The following is a 24,908-nucleotide window of genomic DNA, read 5'->3' as shown; positions in this document are numbered from 1 at the left end:
TGGGACCTCAGGTGCACACCACCATGCCTGGCTAATTTTTTTTTTTTTTTTTTTTTTTAAGACAGAGTCTTGCTCGGTTGCCCAGGCTGGAGTGCTGTGGCACAATACTGGCTCATTACAACCTCTGCCTCTCAGGTTCAAATGACTCTCCTGCCTCAGCCTCCTGAGTAACTGGGAATACAGGCACACACCACCACGCCCAGCCAATTTTTGTATTTTTAGTAGAGATGGGGTTTCACCATGTTGGCCAGGCTGTTCTCGAACTCTCAACCTCAAGTGATCTGCCCACCTCAGCCTCCCAAAGAATTTTGGTATCTTTTGTAGAGATAAGATCTATGTTGCCCAGATTGGTCTCCCAGGCTCAAGCAATCCCCTCTGCCTCAGTCTCTCAAAGTGCTGGGATTTCAGGTGTGAGCCACCAGCGCCCAGTTGTTCTTTGTGAGGTTTCTTAAATGTAAAGTAACAATTCCATCCACCTGTCACTTAAATAAGAGGATATTTATTGCTTAAAACTACATATTAAACAAAAAGCTACTTGCTCCAAATGTGATAACATATGTGTGGTTGGGTGACAAGGTTCCAGCCTTGGTTCAGCAGAACATCTGATCTTGTCTGGTCCTGATGTCTTATGGTCTTGGGCTTCCCTCTGACTTTCAGGGGACAGTGACGAATGAGACACAGATGTAGGAGCAGTGATATATGGAGTTCAAGTCCCTAACCTCAGCATCTCCAGCCCATTTCTTTATTATTACTACAGAAACAGGTGTGGCACTTAAAAAGGTTTCTGGTCTCTTGCCCCTCAGTCTGAGCATATGACACAACTACTCTTCCTACCCTATGAAGGTGGGAACAGACAGGTGAAGACTGCTCTTGGCTAGAGTTTGGGACTGATCTCTGCCCTTGAAACATAGGCTCACAGGCAAGCATAAGAGGTGTAGGGAGTTAAGACTGCATGCATCATCCAAGGAATGATTACACCCATTATCTCTATAAGAATGAGAACTGGCTGGCCGGGCATGGTTGTTCATGCCTGTAATCTCAGCACTTTGGGAGGCCGAGGCAGGTGGATTACCTGAGGTCAGGAGTCTGAGACCAGCCTGGCCAACACGGTGGAACCCCTTCTCTACTAAAAATACAAAACTTAGCCAGGCGTGGTGGTGTGCACCTGTAGTACTGGCTTCTCGGGAGGCTGACACAGGAGAATAACTTAAACCCAGGAGGCAGAAGTTGCAGTGTGCTGAGATCGTGTGCCACTGCACTTCAGCCTGGACAACAGAGCAAGACTTTGTCTCAAAAAAAAAAAAAAAAAAAGAGAACCACTGCAACATTAACAATGGCAAATGGCAAGTTTATAAGTCAAGTGATATATGAATGATAAGCACTTGATAATTATGTGACATGTAGGTTGACAATCACTTCCATATTGGCCCTCAAACTCACCCAAGTGAGGAGGTGAAGAAGGAATGTGTTCAGTGGCCTGTGAAGTGCCTTGTCCTTTCTACAGAGAAGGGTGTGGACAATTGTGGCCTGGTTTCACCTTCTCAGCTGCCTGCCTTTACCATGCTGAGTCCATAATCTGTTATAGGTCATCATCAGGAGGAAGATTTTTGGAAATTTGGGGGATGATTACAACCATAAAAGAATCTTCTTTGTTGTGCAAAATTTTTCTCAAATTCAGGAAGTTATCACCTAGGTTCAAGGCCACTAAAATTACATGCAGTTCTTAAAAATGTCAGTACATTTTTGGGGAGAGGTTTGATCACTTTCATGAAATTTTCAAGGGGACTCATGATCTCCGAAAGATTTTGAACCATGGCCCCCGTCAAGTCACTTGACAGTGGGACAGAGAAGAAACAGAAAATTACCTTAGCAAATCTTCAAAAGTGAGATAAGAAAATTGCTACAGTAGAATAGACTTAAGATTTCCTTTCTATTGTGGAGGTAAAAAACTGGAAACAGTATATGCTCATCAATGCAAAAAGCCTTAGATTTTATGGTATATTAAAACTATGAGATTAATAATAAAGATATTTTATTAGGATGATGACATTTATTCTATACCAGCTGATTTGTAGGATTTTCCTTGCTGTGATCAAAAAGTGAGAAGAGCAAGAATCAGAGAAGTCTTTGTAATGTAATTCCATTTTTATAGAATAAATCATGACAAGCTTCCTTTCCCCTTACATATGTGTATATGTATGTGTGTGTGTGTGTGTGTGTGTGTGTACATACAATATGAACAAGGAGAAAAAATCTAGAAGACCAGATATCAGATTGTTAATGAAGAGGAACCAAGAGCAGGTGAGGGTGAGTTATTCAGTTAAGGGAGTAAAGGAGAAGCGGGATGTGTATAAAACAAATGAACAAACAAGTGAACAAATAAACAACAGCAAAAAGACCCACTATATTGAAAAAGGAAGGCCTATGATAAGAACTGCAGACATGATATGAACACAGTTATATAAAATTAAATATATGTACATATATGCATAAGCAGAGGTATGGAAGAATGATGATTCGAACGGTGGTTATCTCAGAAAGAGAATAGCAATTGATATTTTATTCTATTTCTCATATTTTCTGAAGTTGATTCATTTATTTTCTATAATTTTTTAAAAAATAAATAGAGATGAGGGTCTCACTATGTTGGCCAGGTTGGTCTTGGACTCCCGGCCTCAAGTGATCCTCCTACCTTGGCCTCCCAAAGTGCTGGAATTACAGACATGAGCCACCATGCCTGTCCCCTGAGGTTGATTCTTTACTCTTTTTCTTCTTTTTTTGTAATTCAAGTATTATATGACTGATATGTATTATTTATATAATCAGAGAAAACTTAAAATTTGATGGTGGTAAAAATTATTTTTATTTCAGGTGGCATTTTTCATTCTCCGTTGACGTTCATTATTTTCAGAAATGAGACATGGAAAGTACATAAGTCGTGATTTCTGTATCATGCACCCTAGTTGCGCAGATTTGGCAAGGATGTGGCGTGTGGGTAGGTGCCAATGTGAGTGGCACCAATGGAGTAGCCTAGTAGTTAGAAGGAAACAGACCCACTAAATTCAGTTCAGTGGATTTAGGCTCTGGGAAAAAGGTCAGAATGTGAATATTCTGTTTAGAGTCACAAATGCTGAGGCAAGAAGCACAGAGCCTGCTAGCAACTTGAATGCGGCTTCAAGTGAAGGAGTGAGCCATGAGATAAGGCTTCATGGGAGTTATGCCAGACCTGGGCCTGGGAAGACAGACTACACTTTGATTAATGAGAAACAGGATCAAAGTCCTTCCAGAAACAGATATGAACATGGCTAAAGACATGAAAGACTTTCTTGAACTTCTTGAACTATGCCGAAAACACAGTTGTTTAGACATATTTGTCACTCACCATGAGATATTTTGCATTTACAAAATGAATTCTAAGAATGATTCACTCTTCTTTGCAGGGCTTACTAATCATCTGATGGACTTGGTGTTAGAAACAAGGAAGTTCCTTGCTCTCTCCACAGTGTGTATGTTCTCAGAGCTGACTTAGGTTGGAAAATCCCAAGAGATTTGTTGTTCATAATGAAACTAAGATGTGGAACTTGAGCTCATGAAATGCCCTGGTGCTAAGGAAGGACCTCTCTTTTTCATCTGTATTTGTCTAAGATATGTTAGATGACCACTTTGGGCAAAAAAGAATTCCACTTCAATTTGATAAAGCTATGCTCAAGTGACTTCATTCTGTTCCTCTCTCTCTCTCTCTCTCTGCGTGTGTGTTTGTGTGTGTGTGTGTGTGTTTCTTTTACTTTTCTCTTTCCCTTCCCTGAATCACCCTCCTTCTCTTCCTCTGTATGGGCTCATCTGATTCGCCAGCAGAACATGCATGGTTTATTTTTGGTCAAGACACTAGCAAAAGCAGGCAACCTGAGATAATAACAGGGCTTCCAGTGCAAGAGTCCTTGCTCAAAAATCTTTTTTTAAATCTCCATTCCATTCTTTTCTTTGTTTTTCTTTTTTTTTTTAAGTTAGTGGTTACTTCTTTATTTATTTATTTATTTTTTTGAGATGGGTTCCAGCTCTGTCACCCAGGCTGGAGTGCAGTGGCTCACTGCAACCTCCACCTCCCAGGCTCAAGTGATCCTTCCACATACTTGGGACTACAAGTGAGTGCCACCATGCCCAGCTAATTTTTTTGTATTTTCTGTTGAGATGGAGTTTCGCTATGTTGCCCAGGCTGGTCTTGAACTCCAGAGCACAGGCAATCCACTAACCTTGGCCTCCCAAAGTGCTGGGATTACAGGTGTGAGTCACTGTGCCTGGCCTCAAGAACTATCTCCCTTGCAAACTAGCCATGATGCCCCCAAGACCTCCAGCAGAGAGTCCATGCATGGCTCTCCACATTTTTCCAGTAGAGGGTCTTACTTCAATATTTTGAATTTATGTCTTTCAGAGTTGTCTGTGACAATGAAAATGCCCACAATAGGGGTAGCTCTTTAAGGAGCCATCGAACAATACCTTGTGTAAGGATTGACTGAAAGGTACCTGATACAGGGCACAGTGGCTCCCGCCTATAATCCCAGCACTTTGGGAGGCCAAGGCAGGCAGATCACTTGAGGTTAGGAGTTCAAGACCACCTTGGCCAACATGGTGAAATCCTGTCTCTACTAAAAATACAAAAAATTAGCTGGGTGTGGTGGCAGCTGCGGGTGCCTGTAGTCCCAGGTACTTGGGAGGCTGAGGCAGGAGAATCACTTGAATCCCAGAGGTGGAAGTTGCAGTGAGCCAAGATCACGCCACTGCATTCCAGCCTGGGCAACAGAGAAAGACTATGTTTCAAAAAAAAAAAAAAAAAAAAAAAAGAGTCAGCTGAGAGCAAAAGAGGCTTCTGAGAACCCTGATTTATTTGGAAAGTGGACTACCTGCTGGAGAAAAGTAAGCATGTGCCTGTACTAGCCAGTGATAACACCTCCATGCTTTTGTTTCAGTTTATTTAAAGTCTATTGCCTCTTTATTAACTGTCTAGTAGTACGATTTTTTTTTGTGGTCTTTGAAGGCTAAAAAAGGGTCTACAATCCATGAAGTTTATATACTTTCTTGAAAAATGAGGCAAAACATACTATGCTTAAAATATACTAATAGTAACAATAATAAGAATAATATTAATGATAATACAGCACACCTACTATGTAGAAAGTACCATGTTAAGTATCTCTCCTGTGTATGTAGTATGTGTGAATCTCAGGCCAGCTGTGCCACATATATTGCATTTTTTCCCTAAAATTATTTTTTTATACTTTTATTTTCATTTTTTTTTACATTTTTATTTTTATTTTTTATTTTTTTGACCCTTCAAAACTTCGGTTGTTTCCTTTAATTAACATGTAAGTGGATTACACATCTTCTATAATTATAACATGGAAATGTATATGAACAAAATATACACATTTTTTGGTGAATGTCTAGGGAAGAATGGTGTCAGTCAAGTTCATCCAAGGTTTTAAGCAGCAGCATCCATGCAGCCAGGGCATGGTCAGCGTTTGGGGACAGAGGTAAGTATTTGTAATCCACGCATCCCTTTGATTTCTCCTTTTAGTGCCTGATTCACCATGTGGTACTGCTGAACAGTTCTCTTCTGCTTAAATTCTTCTGATTCAATTTTAATTTCATTTTAAATTCAATTTAAATTAATTAATTAAATTAAATTAAATTTCTATTTAATTTCAACCTCCTGAAATGTCAGTGACTTTGATCACTGTAGCTCAAGGAAACTTTTCTTTGAGTATTTGGGTCACTTTGAGCTCCCTTTCATCTGGGAGGCAAATATCCTATGGACATAGTGGATCCCGCAGAGCAGAGGTGCTGCCGCAGCCAGGCTTCATGCCACCATGTCTGGCTGATACCTACATTTTTAAATAGAGACAAAGTCTCATTATGTTGCTCAGGCTGGTGTCAAACCCCTGGGCTCAAGCAATCCTCCCTCCTCGGCCTCCCAAAGTGCTGGGATTATAGGCATGCGCCACCAAACCTGGCCAAATTTTATTTTCATTTTTAAAAATAAAGATAGGGTCTCACTTGTTGCCCAGGCTGGTCTTGAACTTCTGGTCTCAAGCGATCATCCCACCTCTCCCTCCCAAAATGTTGGAATTCCAAGAGTGAGCCACCACGCCCAGCCACTTCCCAAAAATTTAACTTCTATTCTGAGCCTCCATCCCTTTCGGCTGGAAGGAAATTCAGCCGTAATCATCTGGAGTTCCATCTCCTCCCTATTGGTCCACCCAACCTGCATATCTTCTCAGTTCTGCTCACTGCTGCTTTTGTGGCATGCTTGCTTCAGGGAAGTTAGAGGCACCAGGCCCTGCATCTCACTTCCCTGCAGCATCCTGTGGTGATTCCTTCTGTGGTCCTACCACACCCTTGCAGTGCTGCCATAGAGTGGGGCTCAGTTCTTCCTGGCACCCAGAACCCACGGACTCTCCCACCACTCTCAGTATTAACTCACTTCAGGAGAAATTACTCTCTTCTTAAACTATATTCACTTTAGTGGATTTAGGCTCTCGGAAAGAAGTAAGAATGTGAATAATGTGCTCAGGGTCATAAATGCCGAGGCAAGAAATGTGGCTGCTCCCCAGCATTTCTCTGAGGCTGGGACTCCAGGAGAATAATTCTCTTCTCAAGTAGAAGAAAAAGAGGCCCTCTGCACCGTCTCTGGCATCCACCTGCAAACCCTACCTTTTTTAAGTTCTGTGATCTGACCTCTAGGACCCTCTGGTGTTTCCTTTGAAAATGAGGATAATGGCTGGGTGTGGTGGCTCACGCCTGTAATCCCAGCATTGGGAGGCCAAGGCGAGTGGATCACCTGAGCTCAGAAGTTCAAGACCAGCCTGGCCAACATGGTAAAACCCCGTCTCCACTAAAAATACAAAAGTTAGCTGGGCATGGTGGTGTGCACCTGTAATCCCAGCTACTCGGGAGGCTGAGGCAGGAGTATCGCTTGAACCCGGGAGGCGGAGGTTGCAGTGAGCCGAGATCACGTCACTGCACTCCAGCCTGGGCAACGGAGGGAAATTCCATCTTTAAAAAAAATGAGGATAATAACCTTTGCCTGTGCTGGTGCACACCTGTAGTTCCAGCTACTTGGAGGCCGAGTTGGGAGGATCACTTGAGCCTAGGAGTTGTAGTGAGCTATGATCATGCCACTGTACTCCAGCCTCAGCAATAGAGTGAGATCTCATCTCTAAAAAAAAAAAGAAGTAATCTTTGCCTCTTTATGCTTTAGTGATGATTAAATGAGGCAACGTATTATAAATACTAGGACATACTATCGCTGCTCACTAATATTTATTCTCTTCCCCTTAGCCCAAGAGGAGAACATCGTGCGTCTAAGTCTGCAGACAGATGAGATTCTGGTTCTCCACCACTGTATTCCTGGTGCCTAGAACTACCTTGAAGTTAGTAGGTGCTCGGTAAACATGCATGAATGAATCTAGCAAGACAATGCCCAAAGGACATCAGCAGTGAACTTCCCTTGTGGAACAGTCATTACAGGGAGGATGTGTTCCTAAGACTCACTGAAAGCAAGAACTGGCCTTAACCACAGCAGGAAGGAACCTGTTCTTGGAAGATTGGCGGGAAGTCTCTTGAGAGAGTAGTAGGATGTAAGATACAGAAAAAAAAGCTGCTAAAGATACAAAGAAGTGAAAGAATGTCCTCACTGGAAATAAAAATGGGATATTACACTCAAATTTTGATCCTCTCTAGGCCTTGACTCACCAAGTGTCCCAGATAGGTCAAGTATGAGGAGATCAAGACCCCCTGGGCAGCCATGGAACACTGAGGTGGTTACAAACTAAGGTCGTGGAGTCGAGATGACCACTTTGGGCAAAAGAGAATTCCACTTCGATTTGATAAAGCTGTGCTCAAGTGACTTGCTTAATAAAGCTATGCTCAAGATGACTTGCCTTGGAATCTTAGCTCTGACATTTTATGACCTTGGGCAATCACTTCAAGCTCTTTATCACTTAATTTCTTCATTTGTAAAACTGGAATAATAATGGTAGCTACTGGAAAAGAGTTGTTACAATAATTCCATTAAATAATAGGGAAAAGTATTTAGTCTGTGGCCTGACACACTTTGAGGGGTCAATGATTGCTATCTTCCTTTACCGCACTCTTAGGTAAGCCTCTAAAAGAGGTTGGTAAAGGGAATGAGAAGGGAGATCAACTATCTGCCCAGATCTCTCTCTTGTGGTAGAAAGGAGCTATGAGATGATTCTGACATAGGCCCAGACTGGAAGCTGGGGGTCCCAGCAAAAACATGGCTTCCAGGAGCCACACTGAGGAAAGCAAGAATCAAGGGATCATTGTCAATGCTCTGTGTGAAGAAGAGCAAGTTTATGAAAGTGTAGAAAGTAGCTGACTTCAGAGTTTCTTGTGAGAAAGTGCTGAGAGCAGTTTCCTTATCATAAGGCAGATTTTGTAGCACCAACCTTCCAAAAGCATCTATTATGTTTTTCCTTCTTTAGCCAGACACCAGGACATTCCAGGGTATATCCCTGATACAATCACCTGAAGTCATTTGTGGTATCATCCCCAGGAATCCAGAGGCAAATCTAAGTACGTCATCAGCAAGGACCAGAAGGGAAGAATTCTTCCAAGATATACAAAGAAATCCCTTTCACACGCCGAGAGTCTGTCCATGGAGGAAGAAAACTTCAGCTAGTTCACCTTTTCCTTTTATGGATAAAGAAATGGAAATTCAGAAAAGGGAAGTGAATTGCTTAAGGAGACATCTGGGAGGTCTCCTGACCCTGCCCTGACTTGTTGCTACAACACATTTCATTTTGTCATTTTGATTTTTTTTCAAATTTGGGTCTTCTTATGAATATCTTTTTTTTTTAAAGACAGGGTCTTGCTATGTTGCCCAGGCTGGCCTCGAACTCCAGGCCCAAGAGATCCTCCCACCTCAGCCTCCTGAGTAGCTGGGACTACAGTTGTAAGCCACCATTCCAAGTTCTATGAGTATCTTATTACTGCAAACACTACAAAAATAATACTGTGATACATACTTCCTTGCTTTTTAGTTAAAGCCGTGCTATCCCCTCTGCTCTTGCAGGTGCCAGGAGTAAGCAGACAGTCCTAGCAATATTGTAGGTGGATCTGGGTTCCCCAGGGTGGTAGCAGTTCTCGTCTGTTCTCTGGAGGATAAACTTCTGCCATCTCCTCCCCTGCCATGGCCTGAGCAGTGCCCTGCTGCTAAGGTGCCTTCAGCTGCTAGGGCTCCCCAGGAATTGGCCCAGAGCACCTCTGAGGAGCATAATGTTTGGAGCCATCTTAGCCAGTTGTGTTCACATAGACAAATTAACTTGTCCTATGTGTACATCATAAGGTAGAGACAATGCGATAACATATACATATGTACAGTTAGTGATTTGTTTATTTTCCTGTTCTTACTCTCCAACAACAAGGTAAATATCTGGGGGCAGAGAGAATGACTCAAGCATCTTTGAACTGACATTGACTTTGCAGCCTGGTTTAATGGAAGCAGAAAGGCTTTGGAAACAGACTTGGCCTCAAACCTCAGCTATGCCACCTACTAGTTGTGTGGCTTTGGGTAAGTTAAGTTCAGTTTCCTCACCCATAAATGACTACTGTGAGGATTAATTAAGATGGTGCATGAAACTGCTGGCAGCTGTTAAAGACTCTCCATAAATTTTAGTTCTGTTTCCCTTATAATACATAGATCAGGGTTTCTCAACATTTACTACTACTCCTGATAAAGAGGCTTTGTAGACACTTTAGAGATTTCCCCCATAAAAATTTAATAGCAGAGATAAATTGTATATCTGCTTATGTGCTGTATGCGTATCTGTCTTTTATACACAAAAATTTATTTTTTGCCTTTGATGACCAATTTTTCACCCAGTTGGGGGTGATATCGCCCCCATTGAGAATGGACATGTTAATGGAGTAGCCTGTAATCTACACTACCAGATCAGTAAGCGACCCATGACACCAGTTTCACCTGGTCTGATGTGGCATCTCACCAGAGGATTGATAACAATTTTCTGGAAAACATTTATAAAGCCAAGTGATCTGGATTTAAAGATACTAATTAGATCACAGAAGGCAAGTCTGTTAAACTTTGTGTCATTAAAAAGTGACATTCTCACAGCAGAATAACCAGCTGTATTTGTAGGTTAGATAGACACAGAGAAAACAAATCAATGGCTAGAGAGAGGAGAACAGACCAGCAAGAATCTGCATAGTTCTGTGCAAGAGTGAGGCAAAATAATTTTTAAATTGGAAAATTATTTTTTTATATATTTTTCTCCTTTTCTTTAAGCCTCACTCAAGCAGCCAGCAGACTGTTTCCCAGGCCACCGAGGTGGGTAAGAGCAATGGCTAAATCTTAACACACCCTTACATGCACCTTATCCAGACTGTCCCCATACAATCAGGAGGCAGCGAACTTATCGTGTGATTTGAAGGGGTGTTGAGTAGAATCTATCCTCACACTGCAGCACCACTGCTTGCAATTCTACCTTTGGAATTTTAGTCCCTGACTCGTAAAAGTTTTTAGTGCTTAAATAATCTCTATTGAGTAAGAGACAGATTCTGTGCAATGGGACAATTAGGTCAAGAGGGAAAGAAGCTGAGGTGATAGGCAGATAGATTCCAGAGGCAAACTTTTCCCATCTGCTAAAGTTGAAAAGAGTTAACCCACATCCTACCAACGCTAGACAATCTACGATGTAGGGAAAGTTTGCCTCTGGAATCTATCCAGGTACCCAGTTGGGACTGAGCTTTAGCTTAGATGTCTGAAGGTGTTAAGTTATAGAATCAGGATCTGAGCCGGTACAACATGTGGAATAAACAATGAAGTATCATGAATTTTTTTTTGCTACATATAAAATCTCTGTATCACATTTCTCTAGGGAGCTGGATTCCATTTAGAAAGCACTCATTTACGCCAGCAAAAGGATTTTATCTACTCTTTCAACATTTACTTTAAAAACATTTTTTATCTATAGTGAATATAAGGAAAGTATTATAATGAAAATCGAGAATATCAGGCTTTAAGAAAATATATTTTAAGTTCTCCTTCTTTTTTCGTTGCTTGATATTTCTTTTACAAGGGTTTATTTCGTAGGATAGGTGGAAGTAGGGGTTTATTTATCATTTTGAAGGTACATACTCTGAATTGCTTGAGTGATGGACTAGATGCTAATTGATCCATTGTCGTCTGAATAAGGTCATGCTTTTGTTTGCATGTTTTTGAGATAGATCAAGGGATGATATCAACTATGAGTCACTCATAGGATTCATATTCACAGAGCCTGGACTAAGGGCTATATAAAGAGGAACGGTTCAGGAACTTAGGCTAGAAAGGAACAGAGTAAACTGAGTTGATCCATTTAGAAGTTTACAATGAAGTTTCTTCTAATACTGCTCCTGCAGGCCACTACTTCTGGAGCTCTTCCCCTGAACAGCTCTACAAGCCTGGAAGAAAATAATGTGCTATTTGGTGAAGTAAGTATAGACACTACAGTATTTATCTAGCTTGATGATTGTCTTTAAGATTTAATTGTATTAACCAGTTTGTTTGTTTGTTTGTTTGCTTTTAAGTATCAGCTGAAGATTGGTCTAGGAGGCTGTCTGCTTTCAGTATTAAGTTTTTCTTTGCCAAAGAGGAATATAAAAAAAAGTATTGGTTTTGAAGGAGTGTTATGAAATTGGCAAGTGAACTTGTTTCTTCTTCTAAAAACCTTTGGCCAAGAAATTTCCATTCAATATCATTGGAGTTCACTTCTGTTATGGTATTTTACACTAATCATTAAATGCCAGTTAATAATCTGAGATCTGAATAATGGCAGGATTAATATAACCACTTCAGGCTGCCATGATAATTTAAGCATATTCTCTTTACCCTCAGTCACCTCAGATATATCTTTATAGCTTTTCTTTTTCTTTTTTATGGAGATGGGGTTCCACTATGTTGCCCAGGCTCATCTGTAACTTCTGGGCTCAAGCAATCCCCCGCCTCAGCTTCCCAAAGTGATAGGATTACAGGCGTAAGCCACCATGCCGGGCCCATCTTTATAGCATTTTTTATGGATTTTTTTTCAATTCTTAAATTCTTTTCCTTAATTAAAAGAGTTTGGTCTCCCTATTTTCTAAGATTATTTTAACATTGAATTTATCATAGTTGTCCATTTTGTTTAGCTTTGAGTTTTTAAGCAAGAAATTTGTGTCCCAACTTATATTAATAACATTAAATAATTCATGTATCCTTTTCTTTTCTTTCTTTTCTTTTCTTTTTTTTTTTTTTTTGAGACAGGGTTTTACTCTAACACCCAGGCTACAGTGCGGTGGCACGATCTTGGCTCACTGCAACCTCCGTCTCCTGGGTTCAGGTGATCCTACTGCCTCATCTTCCCAAGTAGCTGGGACTACAGGCATGTGCCACCACTCCTGGCTAATTTTTGTATTTTTAGTAGAGACAGGGTTTCACCCTGTTGCCCAGGCTGGTCTCAAACTCTGGGGCTCAAGCAATCCTTCTACCCAGGCCCCTCAAAGTGCTGGGATTACAGGTATGTACCACTGTGGCCAGCCTGGGTGACCAAGAGAAACTCCTGTCTCTTAAAAATGAATAAATGACATTTTAAAAAAGATACTTCCACTGGGATTCCGGGAATAAATCTAGCTAATAGTTTATGACGTGTCTTTGTTTTTTGTTTTGTTTTGTTTTTTTCTTTTTTTTGAGACAGGGTCTGTGTCTGTCATCCAGGCTGGAGTGCAGTGGTATAATCACGGCTCACTGCAGCTTCTGCCTCCCAAGCTCAAGTCATCCTCTCACCTCAGCCTCCTGAGTAGCTGGGACTACAGGCATGCACCAACGCTGTGGGATAATTTTTGTGTTTTTTGTAGAGAGGAAGTTTCGCCATGTTGTCCAGGCTAGTCTCGAACTCCTGGGCTCAAGCAATCCTCCTGCCTCAGCCTCCCAAAATGCTGGGATTACAGGCCTGAGCTACTGCTCCTGTCTGACATGTCTTTGATAGCACAAAAAATTAAGATTTTTTTCCTGGTTATAATTAATTGTCCAAACAACAATAATCTAACCTGTGAGTAAGATATGCAAAATTCCTGGTCCAAAAGCATCAGTGTGCAATTGAGTCATATATGTGGAGCTCCCAACAGAAACTTTTCTGTGCGTACTTACGCATTGCTGAATGTTTTTTTTTTTTCCAGAGATACTTAGAAAGATTTTATGGCCTTGAGATGAACAAACTTCCAGTGACAAAAATGAAATATAGTGGAAACTTAATGAAGGAAAAAATCCAGGAAATGCAGCACTTCTTGGGGCTGAAAGTGACTGGGCAACTGGACACATCTACTCTGGAGATGATGCACGCACCTCGATGTGGAGTCCCCGACGTCCATCATTTCAGGGAAATGCCAGGAGGGCCTATATGGAGGAAACATTATATCACCTACAGGTAATGTTGATGTATGTCACCCTGTATTTTTCTACTTTCCCATAGATCTGACTTCTAACCTGAACCAGTTAGACAGCCCTAAATCTGGAAGTAGATAAAGTAACCTCCCTCCATTGTTAATGCTATCTCTGTTAAAATTCATTTTCTCTAGAAGTAAGAATTGTTCACTCAGGGGAGAATTGTTTGGCTTGCCAGTCCAAAGCAGATTTTAAAAGCTGCAAATAGGCCAGGCATGGTGGCTCACGCCTGTAATCCCAGCACTTTGGGAGGCCAAGGTGGGCAAATCACGAGTTTAGGAGATCGAGACCATCCTGGCCAACATGGTGAAACCTCATCTTTACTAAACACACAAAAAAATTAGCTGGGCATGGTGGCACGCACCTGTAGTCCCAGCTACTTGGGAGGCTGAGGCAGGAGAATGGCATGAACCCAGGAGGCGGAGCTTGCAGTGAGCCAAGATTGTGCCACTACACTCCAGCCTAAGTAACAAAGTGAGACTCCATCTCAAAAAAAAAAAAAAAAAAAAATCTGCAAATAAAAGGAGAATGAAGCTAAATTTACTATAAATAAGATAATATACTATAAATAAGAGACGGGGAAGTTTATAGAGTAGTCAAGATGGATAAATGCAGAACCTGGGAGCAGGAGCAAAAAGCATAACCTTCTATGAAAGCAAATCCTTCACAGTGATGATCTGTGAGTTTTAAATAGGAAGAAATTAAGTTAGATTTTGGTTAAGGAGGAAGCTGTCCAAGAAAAAATGTTTCTGTAGTTAATGAAGCAAGTTTTAAAATCTGGACTCTTGATTTATGAAATGATCCATTTTCCAATTGTGCTAGCAAAAATGAAATATTGTGGTAAGACAAAATTAACACTGCCTTCCATACATTTTTCTCTCTCTTTTTGCTGATAAAGAATCAATAATTACACACCTGACATGAACCGTGAGGATGTTGACTACGCAATCCGGAAAGCTTTCCAAGTATGGAGTAATGTTACCCCCTTGAAATTCAGCAAGATTCACACAGGCGTGGCTGACATTTTGGTGGTTTTTGCACGTGGAGGTAGGGAACTTGTACTTCATCTTTGTCCTTTGGCATGATCTATAGGATGTATAGAAGGACTAATTTTCTTTCCTTTTCCAAAAGCTCATGGAGACTTCCATGCTTTTGATGGCAAAGGTGGAATCCTAGCCCATGCTTTTGGACCTGGATCTGGCATTGGAGGGGATGCACATTTTGATGAGGACGAATTCTGGACTACACATTCAGAAGGTGGGCAAAAAAACAAAAACAAAAACAAAAAACTAAGCAAACAGGAAAGGAAAACAATAAAAACTCTAACAAATTCAAAGTTCTGGTTTCGAGAGACTACATTCTGACAAATGATTATATGATGGAAAATCTTGTTCTGATTATAATTTTGCTTCTAAATCAAATTTAACACTTTGTATGGGTCTCAATTTCACCCCCTGTAAATTGAGGATATTAAACTAGATCATCTTGAAGATCAGCTCTAACAATCTATGAGGATGCTATGAACTATGAGCTGGTTCATAAGCTCAGATAAGCTCTGAGCATAAGCTCAGAGGAACCTTAAGAAGCATAATATGAAAAGGTAAAAGCTGTTAATTAGGTGGTAAGTTTTTTTTTTTTTTGAGACAAGGTCTTGCTCTGTCACTTAGGCTGTCATGACGTATCATGATGCTAACTTACTACAGCCCTGAACTCCTGTGCTCAAGCAAACCTCCTACTTCAACCTCCCTAGTAGCTAGGACCACAGGTGTGTGCTACCCGCCCGGCTAATTTTTTAATTTTTTGTAGGGACAGGATCTTGCTATGTTGCCTCAAGATCCTCCTGTCCCAGCCTCCCAAAGTGTTAGTATTGCAGGAGTGAGCCACTGTGCCCAGCCTAGGTGATAAGTTTTTGACCTAGTGAAATCCCTAAACTCAAAAGCAAACACATACTAATTCTGTGTGTGCCAACAATTAGAGGATAAGATGGTCATCTGTATGATTCATAATATGCTGACAATTTCTTAGATTCATAGTGACCAAGAAAGAAAAAGTTATAGAGAATCTAGGTATCCCTATAGAGAAACACAAGATTATACAGTCACGTACTTTCAGGTGGTCTTGGGATAAAAATTTCAGAATGCCCAACTGAACATTTAATACCTTGGGGGCATTTATATAAGGACTGTAACTTACCATCCCTCTCAGATAGTTGACATGTGGTTAATTAAACTCCCCTGTTATTTAGGGGAATCACTAGCATGGGAAAACCCTAACCATCGTGACAGAAGCCTTCTTAATTTTTCTTTTGGAAATTTTAGATTCTATGACTCCCTCATGTGGGAAGTAAATGAGGAGAAAGTCATCAATAATATTCTCTATTCAGCATCCTCCTCTCTAGCTGATATTGTACAAGTTGGATGGCAATACTTTTATAAATACTATGTCCACCAGAAAGACTATTTGTTTTAGTCTAACACATAGCCTAAGGCTTATAAAGTTTTTGATGAGAAGAGGACTTTTGTATTGTCAAAAGACAGATCATGTAGGATTAGGTAGTTGCTGAACTGGAAATCCTCAGCCAGACATGTTATATGTGCCTAAATTTTATCCAAGGTTATTTGGGGGATTGTAATTCCTTCATCTAAAATGGGATACGTGTGCTAGTTAGCCTCAAAAAAATGTTTTGGAATTCTAATGGACCTTAGAAGAGTAATTTAATACAGCTTTCTGTAGGTAGAGGAAATTAAGACAAAGAGAAGGTCAGTGGCTAGTTTGTGGAAAAGCTGGGCCAGAATATGCATTCCTACCTCTTAACTCAGTATTTTCTATCTCTCCATATTGCCTTATTTTTTAATTGGATTGATTCAATGCTTTCAAAAAGTGAAGTTATTTATGACTTAAAATGCTTATTTTCAGCCATTTTTTGTTGTTGTTGTTGTTGCTGTTATTTGCTTTTTTTGAGATGGAGTCTTGCTCTGTTGCCCAGGCTGGAGTGCAGTGGTGCAATCTCAGCTCACTGCAAGCTTCGCCTCCAGGGTTCAAGCAATTCCCCTACTTCAGCCTCCTGACTAGCTGGGATTACATTACAGGTGCTGGCCACCACGCCCTGCTAATTTTTTTTGGTAGAGACGGGGTTTCACCATGTTGGCCAGGCTGCTCTCAAACTCCTGACCTCAAGTGATCTGCCTGCCTTGGCCTCCCAAAGTGCTGGGATTACAGGTGTGATTCACCGCATCCAGCCTCAGCCTGTTTTCTTTTACCCAGTAAATCAAATAAACAAATAGGTCAATGCTTGCTGACCTATTCTATTATGGTATTGGGTGATGAGGTTACTTGAGTATAGAGATGAAAAGTACACAATCCAATCCCTGAGCACACAATCTAGTGAGAAACAGAATACAAACATAAACCCATTATTTCCAGATGAGGATCAATGGTGGTGGCTCATAGGCATATTATAGGAATTGAGAATAGTTTAGGTTTAGGCTAAATTGTAAAAACTTTGCTTACTCTTCCCAGTCTTGCTGGGAAGGTTACTGGACCCACGATACAGAAAATTCTTGAAGGATTTGTGTCTAGACACTCCCCGAGAGAGGTGTAGACTCTTTGCACTTGGGTATGGGAGAGTATTCCAAGGCCAGGCTCTGCAGCTAAGTGACGTGTGACTCTGCGCAAGTCAGTTCTTCTGAACTACAATTTTGTCATAGAAAAAGACAAAAATGAAGGCATTGGACTAGGGGACAAAAATGTTAGCCAGGAATTTTCAAATATTCTGCAAATTGAGCAATTTGAGAGAAGGGACATACCCCTCTCTCTTCTCTTACCTACAAAGGTGCATTCTCTAGGACATAACACAAAAATGAACAAGGATTTCTTATGGGACTCAAAAGAAAAGACAGATATAAAGCCAGACTATTTTAAGCATTGATAAAATGGTGAAGTCTGAATGGGGCAAAAAAAAAAAAAAAGACAGAAAACACTGTAACTTGGTAGTCCAAATATGTCTAAATTATAAGTATAGACTCTTTTAAGAATTATTTATTTTTTCTCTTTTTTGTTTTTTATATTCTTTCCTTGAGTCATATAGACTCTTTAATTTTATTTAGAATCATGTATAGTAAAAGCAGAAACATTAATCTCGGCTCAAGCACTTAATTTGATTAATATTACAAATACTGTTTCCTCATCCGTAATGGGGAGCACAGTGGCTTCCTTTCATTTGTATGAGAATTAGACATAATGTGTTACATTTCTCAGTGACTCACAGTACCTGAAACTTAATGATAGCCTTATATTTGGGTTTATGAAAAGACGGTTGCTAAAGACTTTTTTTCTATATCTAGTAAAGCTTCATGAAGACTAAAAATAGAATTGAGTCATGAGAGTTGAGAATTATTTAGAAGCAATGAAAACTGTTGAATGCAGCTGTGAGTTATTCTAGGAATTTTTACAACAGAATATATTTCATTTGTCTACTAGTACAGAGGTCCTTAACCCGAGGCAATTTTGTCCCCAAGGAGATACTCGACAATGTCTGGAGACATTTTTTGGTTGTCAAAACTAAAAAGGCTTTGCTACTTGCATTTAGGGGTAAAACCTGAGATTTCTAAACAACTATAATGCACAGAACAGCCCAGACTACTGGCCTATAATGTCAGAAGTGCTGAGATTGAGGAATCCAACTCAAAAGGGTAGAGAAATAAGTAAAAGATTCTCAAATCTTTCTTTTTCACTGCGTCAGATATTGTGTTATTGTCCAAGATGATATTGCATTTCACAGCTTTCTGTCTTTTGATTGGTTTCTTCTTAGGCACAAACTTGTTCCTCACTGCTGTTCACGAGATTGGCCATTCCTTAGGTCTTGGCCATTCCAGTGATCCAAAGGCCATAATGTTCCCCACCTACAAATATGTTGACATCAACACATTTCGCCTCTCTGCTGATGACATACGTGGTATTCAGTCCCTCTATGGTGAGTTGAATTTCTTTATAATTTTGCCATATAAAGATACTCGCTTTTATGAATAGTCTAACAATATCTATATTTGGATAAAATGTTAATATCTGTCTTTCTTTTAAGCTGCATAAGAACCCTGTGTGGCAGGTGACACAGGTATTATCTTCATTATACAGATGAGGACAAGAGACCTAGTATGTTAACATCAGAGCCAGAGGCAGAACCAGAGGCCTCAAGTCTGGTGTTCTTTCTATCCGAGATACCATTGCTTTACTGATGAAGGCTCACACATTAAACAATCTATTATAACTGGAAAAGAAAAGTAAAGACAATCAGATTTTCTTCCTCCATGATATTGCAACCATATGGAAAAAAACCCTTACTTTATACTTCCTGTGAATGTTATAGAAAGCTTAAAATGATTTTGATGCAATGTTCATTAAGAAAATTGAGTATTTAAAACATAACAGTTCCTCCTCTGAACTAAAATGCAGATTTTGTTTACTAATGCTTCCTGAAATGTATTTTCAGGAGACCCAAAAGAGAACCAACACTTGCCAAATCCTGACAATTCAGAACCAGCTCTCTGTGACCCCAATTTGAGTTTTGATGCTGTCACTAAAGTGGGAAATAAGATCCTTTTCTTCAAAGACAGGTAGGATCATTGTCATATCTAACCAATATTAAAGTTTCTGCCTTTAAATTTTTTTTGTCAGAAAACAGTGGAAAATAATTGAAAATGAAGTAGACGAAACTTGTAAGCAGGAACTTGGACTCGATTCTGTAGGCAGTGAGCTCTTAAAGGTTTTGAAGCAGGAGACAGGTGTAATTACATTTGTGTTTTAACTAGAAAACTGGTGTGTAAAAAAAGACTTGCAGTAGGAATCTGGGATGGAGATTTAGAAGATAGGAAACAGAAGCCAGACTATTTTAATCATAGATAAAAAATGGTGAAGTCTGAAACTAAGACTGTAAAAGAGTACCTATGCAAGAGACTTGATTTCCTGGTTATGGAGGAGAGAATTCCAGGATAACTTAGGGTTTCTTTCTTAGAACACAGACTGAAGCAGATATTGGTGGTAAGGAGGGGCAGTTGGGAAGACTAACATTTGTCAAGTAGGACAAATATTTCCCATTTTTGAGATTATAAGACTGAGACACTTGAGGATAGTGACTTCCTTGAGGTTGCAAAACTGGTGAGTGGATTGTAGGGTCAAACTAGAAGCTTAGATCCCTGGATTCCAAGCTCCAGGGTATTTCTGTTTACCAGATTGCTTGTTGAAGTCATTGTTTTTATCAAAGAGTTGATATTCTTTTCTTGTGGATCCGTGAACACCAGACATCCGTGGAACAGAATGTGAAGACAATGGAAAGAAACACTGGGTCTTTTCACAGTTCCCCCCCATTCACATGCCATGGTTCTTGAGTCTACATTGTTTTTTAACATGTGTCAAATGTCTTTCATGTCAGGTTCTTCTGGCTGAAGGTTTCTGAGAGCCCAAAGACCAGTGTTAATTTAATTTCTTCCTTATGGCCAACCTTGCCATCTGGCATTGAAGCCGCTTATGAAATTCAAGCCAGAAATCAAGTTTTTCTTTTTAAAGGTAATTCTAATCTTTAGTTTTGCCATTGAGTTTACTTCAAGGAAGAGAATAAATTGAGAAGAGACTAATACTTTTTAATAGATATAGACCAAGAAAGCACTCCTGATTTTATTAATAGTGGCTCGCTCTGAAGTGTAAACTAAAATAGCCTAAATACCTAAGTAATACATACAACTTCTGGGGAAAGTTTGTAAACTGTAAAATAGTAATACTTGTGAAAAAAAACCATAAGAACCATAGAAAAGAGACTATGTTTAAGATCAATAAGCAATACGTATTTTAACTGTTGGAAAGGAATTATGTTGTTTATAGTAAATCAATATTTTCTTATTACTCTTTCTGTATAATTCAAATTTACCCTATTTCTTTGTCTTCACAGGTGACAAATACTGGTTAATTAGCAATTTAAGACCAGAGCCAAATTATCCCAAGAGCATACATTCTTTTGGTTTTCCTAACTTTGTGAAAAAAATTGATGCAGCTGTTTTTAACCCACGTTTTCATAGGACCTACTTCTTTGTAGATAACCAATATTGGAGGTGAGTTTTAATGGTTGGTCATTTGACCCGTCAGATTGTGAAACAGGCATGGAATGAGGTTTTCTAGAAGGCACATTTTCTGTGCAAGTTGCCAAAGCTCCTTGACCTTCCAGGGAGAGAGATTAAGAGAATATAGGACTGAAATAGTTATTGTCAACCTAGTTCTCTGTGTTTTTGTTTTCTGATATATGAAATAGTAGATAATGTGTGTTTTTTTAAAAAAAAACACTCTAAATAAAATGTCATCTTATTAATCATAGTGGAAACACATTGGAAAATAGTGTCATAGATGTACAAGACCAAGTATTTAATCTACAGTCAGTTTCGAGGGTTGTGGATTTCCAGATTCCTTTCTGTAATCACTGGATTCAAAAGACAAAATGAGACAACCATCCTCTAAATGACAGGAGGTCAGGAGGTCCTGCAAGGTCTTCCTTAAAAGAAAGTCATATGGTCAAATGAGGATAGGAGCTCATTTGAGTGTCTGTCTCTGTTGTCTCAATTGTCTACATTTTGAAGGAGGAGAGGATTCTCTATTCCTTCTTCTGAGTAAGCCAGTCATTTCCTAGATTTGCTTGCCTGGTTGACATGAGACATAACATATATGTTAAGCTTACATTTACAACTATTATTTATTCTTAAGTATTTAAAACTGAACATCTAATTCCAATTGAATACCAGATGCTTATGACTTAAATTTGTCCACCAGCCCTTAGCTCTGTTTGAGAAACAAAACTTGATTTTAGCAAATAACACTTTCCAAAGAGCTCACAAATGGGCGTAGTTTGCTGTAGCCTGTTATTATGAACGCTGGCATTTCAACTCTGAACAGTGTTTCTGTTTGGTTTTCTGCTCCTACTTGGCCCAGGATTTTTCCCTTAAAGGCCATTGAGAGAGTGCTAAGCAAGCCATAAATACTTAGAGAACCAAATTGATAAAAACAAGGTAACAGTTAGATTCAGTTGCCACTTGGAAGTCTAGAGAGACACAAAGCTCTTTTCACTTGCTGGTAAAAGAGAATTTAAGAGAGAAACTAGGATATGACCATACAGCCTGGAAACAAAAGTGTTTATTTTCAATTTCTCTCAAACACGTGTGTATGAAACCCTTTGGTTCCCTGGCTCTTAGCCCTTTGACCTGTTTATTATCTTCTTGGGGGAAATGGGTATTTTTGTCTCAGTGAATAGCTTTGAAAAGAAGGCAATGACAGGCAACTGAAGAATTGCTCACTGGGGCCTATGCTGTAGCCAAATCACCTTCTATGCCAGACTCTATAAAGCAGGACCAAGCACTAGAGGAAGTATTATGGGATAGTGGGAAAAAGACTTAACCAGAGTCAGGAAGCATAGGTTTGAGTCCTATAGGGACTTAGAGGAAATCAGTGAACTGTTTAGGTCCTTGGTTTTCTTCATCAGAACAACTTAAGTCCTTTGGGGAAGAGCTCTTCAGTAGAGCAGGTGGGTTTGTGGTGCATGTCAGGAAAGCCACTTTCTGACTGAGTTCCTGCTGGTTACTTCTTTGCTCAGGTATGATGAAAGGAGACACATGATGGACCCTGGTTATCCCAAACTGATTACCAAGAACTTCCAAGGAATCGGGCCTAAAATTGATGCAGTCTTCTACTCTAAAAACAGTAAGTAGATGAGGAAACCATGAAGATATTGGAAATAACATTTCAAAACTATAAATCCTCTAAGATTAGAGAATAGGGCTCCAAATTGGAAAGGGACAGGTCTTTGCAGTTCCCCATAGGGCCACAAGGAAAAACTCACACTGTACGTGGCTCTGAATAGGAGAGCTAGAGTGAGCAGGGGCTGGTGGCACAAGTGGTATATTCCCAGGGTTGTCTGGCAGGCAGAGGGAATGTGATTGTTCCTATTTCTCATGTACCTGAGTCTCTGGAATTTCTTTTTACCACATCAGCCACATATGTGCAAGCGAGCACATGGCAGCCAAGACTCAGGCAGTCTGGAGTCTCACCCTTTCCTACACCTTGCACTCTTGACCTTTCTTGTAGTCCCTTCTGCCCCTATAGGCCCTCATGGACTGGGGACTGAGGGTGGGTTAAGAAAAGCTTGAGTTTGTGTCATATGTCTTCAAACAAGACCAGCCTAAGCAACTGTTCATGGGGCCAAGATTTTTTGTTTATATTCCCTCCCCTCCCCAGTGTTGTTTCCTCCATCAAAGCCCTTGTATGCCCTAGCTGTGTCCAATATCCTGTCTCATGAGTCCTCCACTTGGAGTATGACTGGCTGTAGGTAGATGTTTTGGGGGCATGATACCAAGGGTCCTCAACATTTATATTCTCAAATCATATCTCATCTTTTTTTTTATTTGTTATTTTTTGATTAAAAAATAGAGATGGGGTCCTGTGATGATGGCCAGGCTGATCTCAAACTCCTGGCCTCAAGCTCCTGGCCTCAAGCAGTCTTCTCATCTCAGCCTCTCAAATTGTGTAGTTAAGGGCATGAACCACAGCCCATAGGTCATCTATTCTAGATAATCTATTAAAAGAGATTTGTGTTGTTGTTGTTGTTGTTGTAAAGAAATACAGGGAGGGAATTAAACTATTTAATTTGTTTTCATTTTCAGAATACTACTATTTCTTCCAAGGATCTAACCAATTTGAATATGACTTCCTACTCCAACGTATCACCAAAACACTGAAAAGCAATAGCTGGTTTGACTGTTAGAAATGTTGTAATTAATGGTTTTTGTCAGTTCACTTCAGTTTAAGTATTTATTGCATATTTGCTATGTCCTCAGTGTGCCACTACTTAGAGATATGTATCATAAAAATAAAATCTGTAAACCATAGATAATGATTATATAAAATATATAATATTTTTCAATTTTGAAAACTCTAATTGTCAATTCTTGCTTGACTCTACTATTAAATTTGAAAATAGATACCTTCAAAGGCCAAGAGAATTCTTTTTGGAGCATGCTCTGTAAGTTGGTTCCTAACATCCTTGGACTGAGAAATTATACTTACTTCTGGCATAACTAAAATTAAATATATATATTTTGGCTCAAATAAAAAAATTGAAAAAAAAATCATTTGGTTTTTAATATATTTTTCTTGAGAAATAGAATGTGTATTTTGAAAATAACTCTGAACCTACTCCTAAATAAAAACAAGTCTTTCTGACTGTATCAAGAGATGAATAGAAATATGGCAAGTAGAAATAAAAGCTTAGATTTCTTTTGGTCACTTGGGTAACACCATTTGTGTCCTTGGTCTCAAGGCAAGAAAACATCCTCTAGGCTACACATGACCCCAAGGAGTACTTATAGAGTATAGCCACAAGACTGGAGAGAAGGGATGAAATGGGAATTTCCCGTTCTGGTAAAATCCACAGTCAAGTCTCACCGTGTAATTGCTGTGTGACCTTAACAAGCAATTAAATCTAAGCTTCCTTAAATTTAGGAGGAAATAAACTTAGGAGGTACCCACCTCATAGGTTTATTGTGAAAAACCACACAATGTATGGTAAGCACATCATTCTGGCAGCGTGGCCTGTCCTGTGTCCATTTTCTCCACTACCCTCACACATAGTTCCCCTATCTTCTGGGTTGTATACATTGTAGAGCTCTCACTTATAGCTTACAGGTTTGTGGAATGCTTTTAGTTTTCAATTTATTGGTAAATCATTGCTGATTGTTGTACTTAAGTTTGCAGAAATGGCCAAGTCCATTTCAAGCCGGATGATCATTTTTGGCTAGTGAAATGAACTGAAATCAGGGGAAATATGAGGCTTAGAAAGTACCTAGAGGGAGATAGAGCTCTTTGTCCTTCATGTCTCAGATCCTTTTTCTTTTTTTTTAAACAGAGTCTCACTCTGCCTCCCAGGCTGGAGTGCAGTGGCGCAATCTCGGCTCACTGCAACCACCGCCTCCTGGGTTCAAGAGATTCTCCCACCTCAGCCTCCCGATTAGCTGGGATTACAAGTGCCAGCCACCATGCCCAGCTAATTTTTGTATTTTTAGTAGAGACGGGGGTCTTACCATGTTGGCCAGGCTGGTCTCAAACTTCTGACCTCAAGTGATATCCCCCAACCTAGGCCTCCCAAAGTGCTGGGATTACAGGTATGAGCCACTGTGCTTGCCATATTTCTATTCATCTCTTGAATGAGTATGTGCTCCTTCGGTATTATTAGAGTTGTCTTTGCAAAGAGTAGAATCAATTCACCGCTAGAAGAAATGTTATTCCCCACAGGTTACTAAATGCTGGATTTCCCTCAAAAAAAGAAACTTCCCTCCAGAATCAGCATCAAAAGAAAATTGAATGGTATCTGCGTGAATTGTCTTTGGCC

The 24,908-nt window shown here is 39.8% G+C and overlaps 1 protein-coding gene and 1 pseudogene across 1 annotated transcript; one reads left to right on the top strand and one right to left on the bottom strand.

Annotated features, from left to right (window-relative positions):
- Positions 1 to 5,438: 5,438 nt before the first annotated feature.
- Positions 5,439 to 5,866, bottom strand: LOC129008904 (bolA-like protein 3; annotated as a pseudogene).
- A 5,436-nt stretch (positions 5,867 to 11,302) lies between these two features.
- Positions 11,303 to 23,512, top strand: MMP12 (matrix metallopeptidase 12). Its single transcript, XM_054440818.2, has 10 exons — positions 11,303 to 11,508; positions 13,228 to 13,475; positions 14,391 to 14,539; positions 14,624 to 14,749; positions 18,303 to 18,464; positions 18,981 to 19,104; positions 19,920 to 20,053; positions 20,433 to 20,592; positions 22,119 to 22,225; positions 23,185 to 23,512. Exons 1-10 carry the CDS (start codon positions 11,407 to 11,409, stop codon positions 23,283 to 23,285), a joined length of 1,413 nt encoding a protein of 470 aa, XP_054296793.1. The 5' UTR covers positions 11,303 to 11,406; the 3' UTR covers positions 23,286 to 23,512.
- Positions 23,513 to 24,908: the final 1,396 nt, after the last annotated feature.

This window comes from Pongo pygmaeus, chromosome 9 (assembly GCF_028885625.2).
Source record: "Pongo pygmaeus isolate AG05252 chromosome 9, NHGRI_mPonPyg2-v2.0_pri, whole genome shotgun sequence".
NCBI lineage: Eukaryota > Metazoa > Chordata > Mammalia > Primates > Hominidae > Pongo > Pongo pygmaeus.
The sequence above is the reverse complement of the archived record's forward strand: the minus strand, read 5'-3'. Positions and strand labels throughout refer to the sequence as shown.

What these genes read in the sequence shown, in the direction of transcription:
- MMP12 (XM_054440818.2), top strand. Translation starts at nt 11,407, where the DNA reads ATGAAGTTTCTTCTAATACTGCTCCTGCAGGCCACTACTTCTGGAGCT. An exon ending in ATAATGTGCTATTTGGTGAA is followed by an intron (nt 11,509 to 13,227) that starts GTAAGTATAGAC and finishes TTTTTTTTCCAG; the next exon opens with AGATACTTAGAAAGATTTTA. An exon ending in CTGGACTACACATTCAGAAG is followed by an intron (nt 14,750 to 18,302) that starts GTGGGCAAAAAA and finishes GTTTCTTCTTAG; the next exon opens with GCACAAACTTGTTCCTCACT.